Source organism: Hyposmocoma kahamanoa, unplaced genomic scaffold (genome assembly GCF_003589595.1).
Source record: "Hyposmocoma kahamanoa isolate Upper Pololo Valley unplaced genomic scaffold, ASM358959v1 66, whole genome shotgun sequence".
Taxonomy (NCBI): domain Eukaryota; kingdom Metazoa; phylum Arthropoda; class Insecta; order Lepidoptera; family Cosmopterigidae; genus Hyposmocoma; species Hyposmocoma kahamanoa.
In genome coordinates, this window is record NW_020653854.1 from 4894815 (window position 1) to 4900910 (window position 6096).

At 37.8% G+C, this 6096-nt stretch overlaps 1 protein-coding gene across 1 annotated transcript in view; it reads left to right on the top strand.

Annotated features, from left to right (window-relative positions):
* LOC113231848 (vacuolar protein sorting-associated protein 13) overlaps nucleotides 1-6096 on the top strand; it is a 117422-nt gene that overhangs the window by 95732 nt on the left and 15594 nt on the right. Inside the window, exons 45-46 of the mRNA XM_026466384.1 lie at nucleotides 941-1087; nucleotides 5597-5745. Of these exons, the coding sequence (XP_026322169.1) occupies nucleotides 941-1087; nucleotides 5597-5745 (296 nt within the window). The remainder of the gene's footprint in view (nucleotides 1-940; nucleotides 1088-5596; nucleotides 5746-6096) is intronic.

Here is a 6096-nt window from a genome sequence, read left to right on the forward strand (position 1 = left end):
TATCGCACAATGACTACTATAATGCTTGCCATTGTTGTGAAAGGATTTGCCAGTCGGCGCAAATACGGCAAAATGACCACTTTAGGGGGTCAAAAAAGAAATATGTGAAATAATATGTGCATTTATGCTTAGATATATTTCTTACCTATAGGGCTACTTTGTGTTGAGATTTGAGAAGATTTCTAAGTACCTACCTACCTAAAAAGGTATTTATAGATTATAAAAATAAAATAGAATTGAAAATCAAATTTGTATATTTTAATTAAAGTACATGTAATTATAAATTATACGTCAATTATGTCGTAAACAATGTAGTTAATTACTATCACTGTCGTCATGATCATCCATTGATTCTTCGTCATTACTTTCCTTGTGTTCGATGGTTTCTACTAGTGGCACATCCAACATTTCCAGCACCTCCTTAGAAAATGGTTTTGTGTGGTGGTTCGTGGTTTTTGTATTAGACCCGTCGTCCATTTATTTGTAAGTCAATGGTTTTTTATAATAAAAATAAACTCAATACTATGTTTTTTTTATATGTTTTTATAATAACATGTTTTATTTTCTCTCACATCAGATAGATATATAGTAACAGTATAGAGTTTCAATATTCAATTTTGTGAGAGATAGGAGCCTAAACTAGGATACCCTGTGACTTAGGTCAAATTAGGTTTATTATGATTTCGTATCGATAGCATACACTTTTTAGTTATTGTGGCCCAGGAGTTATTACCGCTACCCGCGTCACTAGTAGTAGCTGTACTAGGGGGACTTGTTTGCCATCGTGAAAAAATTTGCCAATCGGCGTAACGTATTCGCTGATTGTTACCCAGGGTACGCTTGACGTATAGAGCACATGAATGGTACGCCATTGCGAGGAGGCCCCTTTCGTATATCCCGTTTATTATGATAAGTTACTGATAGTAATTTACGTTGGAAGGTCGAGGAGAACTCGAGCGCGCCGCTGTGGCCGGTGGTCGAGACGGAAGAGAAACTACTGCTCCTGCGCGTCGCATGCACGCGCGACACCAGCGCTCCCTTCCTGTACACCGAGCAGCACAGCACCTGCCTTAAGCTCAACAACGAGGTAAACTATGCTATAAAATATCTTGTATCCAGTGCACTTTTTACTTTCCATGACGGTTGTTTTAGTACATTTCACATGGCATGAGTACAGTGACGTTTGAGATGCAGTGACGAAAAATCGATTTAAAAAAAATCGATTTAAATATGTTATCGATATATTTTGCAACGAAGGGAGAATCGATTTAAAGAGTATAGTCTAAGAACAAATAGTAAACAAATAGGATTCAACTATTATGTTATTAACAGTGATCTGAATAAGTAGAGTTTTATTACCTAAACTTCGATAAACAGAGACAGAAAGTGGAGACTGCCTTACGACTATATTTGTTTGTCCCAGATTTTTTCGGGATTCGGGAAACCTCAGCTATATTTAAAATAGCGTTATTTGGGATAGGTGGGTAGAGTATGTATATCAAAATTTAGAATTATATTCGTCGGAATTTTCCAAAGTATTCCGAAAAGTTAGTGGTTGCTGCAACTCGTCGCACAGTTTAGATAAATATAGTCTACCTACTACCTGTCCCAAATAACGTTAATTTTTAATCTACTTAGTCGATTTAAAAAAAATGTATTTATTCTTTATTGTACAAAGAAAAGACACATGAAACACACGTTACAATTGACATATACAAAGGCGAGTTTATCTCTATAAGAGATCTCTTCCAGCCAACCCTAGCCGTGGAGCAAAAATGAAGTCTGCGAGACTAACTATTGTACAACAAACTTAAAATTTAAATGTGAATAAAATATAAATGATAGTAATATACATACGACAGACGTGAACACATACATGAACTTTATATACATAAGTAGAATATATATTATAATAACAGATTACTTGTTTACAAATATGTTACCGATTAACTATCTAACGCGTTCGACAGGAAGTGCTCTTTTAATTTGTGTTTGAAAGATGCCACCGATAGACTGTTACGAATGTCCGCAGGTAGTTTGTTCCACATACGAGCTGCACTTACAGTAAAAGAATTGTGAAAGAATTTGGAGTTGGATTGAGGATGTAAAAGTGTTCTAGTGTCACAGTTACGTTTTGGGCGGGAATTGGGGGACAAGGGGGAAAAACGGGAATACGGATAATGAGGAAACTGAGGGTAATTTAAAATTTTATAAAGAAGACAAAGAACGTGCATATTTCGGCGAAGTCGGATTGGGAGCCATTTCATTTTAGTCCGAAATTCAGAGATATAGTCATATTTACGTAAACCGAATATGAAACGGATTGCCAGATTTTGTAGGCGCTCTAGTTTGTTAAGCAACTCCTCAGTAACATCCAAATAACAAACATCGGCATAGTCGAGAAGAGGGAGTAGTAGGAACTGAGCAAGCATAACCTTGGTGTTGAACGGTAAGAAGAATTGAAGCCGCTTGAGAGAATGATAGGAAAAGTGCATGCGTCGACTAACCTCATTTACCTGTGGTCTCCAGGACAGTGTATGCTCGATTATCAGACCCAGGTTCTTTTTGTTTTCAGCATATGCAACTCACTCCATCATACGAAACCTTGGGCAGATTATTGATGTCCAACCTGCAGTAAAGTCTGTTGCTACCTACAATTATTGCTTGTGATTTCGTAGGGTTTACAAGCAAAGACTTCACCACAAGAAGATCCTTATTAATAGATTCAATTGCAGATTGGGTATTGGCTCCATCAAAATGTCTATAAATTTGCAAATCATCTGCGTATAAGTGGAATGGAGGAGAAATTAATTTAGTGGGCTCGTTTATGAACACCGAAAAGAGAAGAGAAAAAAGTACACCACCCTGTGGCACCCCTGAAGTCAAAGGAGACCAATCGGAATAAATGTTTAAAACATTAAATATAAATAAATAAATTCCTGATCCTTTGATAGCGATTGCGGAGGTAATCCGAAAACCAAGTAATTACAGCAGGGGAGATGTTAATAGAGCAGAGAATGGTAAGGAGGACGTCATATTCGACAGAGTTGAAAGTACTGCTGAAGTCCAGCAAAACAATAATGGTAAACAACTTGTTATCCATGGCGTGCCGAATATCGTCGGTGACGTTATGCACGGCAGTTACAGTGCTATGACCAGGACGAAAACCGGATTGATACGGACTTATAAGTTCATGACGAGAGACATAATATGAGGGAAGTTGTTTTTGAACAGTGCTTTCAATTGTAGGATGAAGATAGGACGAAATTGGAAGAAAGCTGTGAGAGTAGCGGATTTAGGGATGGGAATGACATGGGCTAATTTCTAATCGCTAGGAAAGACGCTAGTTGCAAGAAAAGTATTCAAAATGTGTGTGATAATTGAAGCAACGTCATCCAGGATAGGTATCAGCATGTCGCGGCAAATGCCATCTTCACCCACAGCCTTGGAAGTTATGGATAGTATACTCTTCTTAACTTCCCCCTTAGTGACTTCGCGAAAAGAAAAAGGTACACAATTAGAACGAGTAGCAGTTCCCAGTGAGGTGAGCGTGGCTGCTTTAAGAGAGTCAGCAACAGTAAATGATGAGTTGGTGAAGTATTTGTTGAGTGAGTTAAGGTCAGGCAAGTCAACAGTACAGTCACGATCTTTACCCACGCCGAGTGACCTCAAGAACTTCCAAGTTTGACCCATAGACAAGCCTTCCCTCGACGAGTGGAAGTAACGCCGTTTGGCGTCATGGCACAGTCTATTGCAGAGATTGCGCAGCCTTTTATAAGAAAGCAAATTGTCTTCACTTGGAAACCTCTTGATAATCGACTTGGCCTTGTCCCTACGTTTCATGGTTTTCTTTATTGCTGGTGTAAGCCAAGGCGCAGGCAGATGCTTAACGCGTACTGGTCTGAGTGGGGCATGAGAATCATACAAATTTATTAAGTGATTGTAAAAAATTTTGATCTTCTCATTTACCGTGCTAGCTTCAATCAATGCAGACCAGTCAATGTTAGAAAAATTCCTCTCTCAATCGATCCACACAAATGTTACTAAAGCTACGCTGAAAAATGACTAATTTTTTGTTTGGGAGTGCGTACTCGATAAGACAAATATATGAGGTCATGGTACGAGAATGGGGCAATGGTTTGTCCATGCAGGAAAACCGATTGAGGTTTAGAGACTATCTGAACATCTAAAAGCGAAGGTTGACAGTTAGGAGAATGATGGGTGCAGTAAGTGGGAGCAATACAAAGTTCACAGCAGATACAAGGGAGTTAAGACGTGAAGACCGAAAGTTATTCTTTAATAAACAAGTATTAAGATCACCCATCAATATTACATGGTCGTAAGAGGCACTCAAGGATTCAAGGGTAGTCTCAAATAAGTCAAAATAGTTTATATTAACACTAGGGCTATAAGTAACACCAACTAAGATATTGGTGTGATGTAAGCTGAGGTCTAGAAATAGATACTCTAAAGACCCAGTTAAGTGCTAGGAGACTGGCTGACGACGGAGCACGGTATGTGGCTTTTGATGTAAATACATACACCACCACCACCAGTCCCAACTCTGTCGTTTCCGATATAATTTAAACCCATTGAGTGTAAAAAGGGGGAATGGTAGAGAGGGTTTGAACCAAGATTCTGAGATTAAGATTCCATCAACTATGCCGTTGCTGAATGACATATTTAATTCAGAAATGTGTGCTGGGACACTGCGCGTTAATGTGCACCAGGTTAAAGAAATTGCATTTTCCATAAAAAATTGACCGCATCTTAACATCTAGTGAAGGGCCACCGGAGTCAGAAGAAATAGAAATATCACTACAAGTCATCACTAGTTTCAGGGTCGTATTCTAGAACTTTACTCAATGCTCAAGTCAGGATTGCAATTGAAACACAAGCACTGGAAATACGACCCTAATGGCAGGGACTTGAGTATGATTTCGAGTGCTTTAAACCATACTCAAATCCTGACTTGAGCATTGAGTAGAGTTCTAGAATACGACCCTTAAATCCATCAGATGAGTTATCAGTAAAATAATTAGAGTTTACAGACATAAATATAAATGAATAAATATGTCATTTATAAATAATAAAACAATATGTGTATAGACTAGAATGCTTCCTACAAATAAAAATAAATAAGGAAAACTAATGGCGTAAATCTCTATGGATAAATATTCCGTTTTACGCATCAAATCCAACTACTTTCGGCTATTGCGTATCTCGCGTCAATACGTGTGAATACAATGCAATATACCAAAAACAAATTCACTATACTTCTTGTAACCTGATTGTGAGAGTAATCAAAAATAGTATGCATGCAACGTAAAAATTTGTGGTACAACGTAAAAAACATCCTATGTGAAACGGATTATAGTTGCCATTTTTTTTTCTGTAAAACTTGTATCTATTGTAAAATAGCGGTAAGCGTTTAAAATTCAACAATGCATACATAAATAGCTAATGCTAATTTTTTTCCGTAAAAAATGTGATGCCGTTAGTTTTGTTAGGCTTTTCAGAATTAGCATTCAGGGCCTAAAAATGTCTTGTTAGAATTAAATATTTCATAGACGCCAAACTATAAACTATGTTGCAGTTCGGCGGTTTACACGTGGAAGTGCAGACGAGGGAAGGTGGCACTTACATCACAGTGCGGCAGTACCGCGACGGCCATGCGCCTGCGCTGCTCGTCAATTTCACTCCGCACACCATCACAGTCTACGAGAAGGAGAACGTCAATGTCAAGTAATATTACCCTATAGTAAAAATATTAATCTGTTATATATGTAGGAATTTCTACACATTAGCGTCTTGTTACTCCGTAGCGACAGTAACCGACCACTATCACATGTGACACATGAATATTCTCTTAACAAAAGTCTGTCCACTATTATGACATTTTTTCAAATGCAGTGGCAAAATATATTTTCTCAAAGTGATGTCACGCTTATATCCTATCTAAATCGATCGCTGACATAAATAAGAAACAAGAAAAGAACCCCAAATACATATAGGGAAGCACTGTAAGATAAAATGTCAAATGGTGTCCGTCAATCTGTTTGTCGTACTATGTATAGTGCTTCTATTTTCTCAATG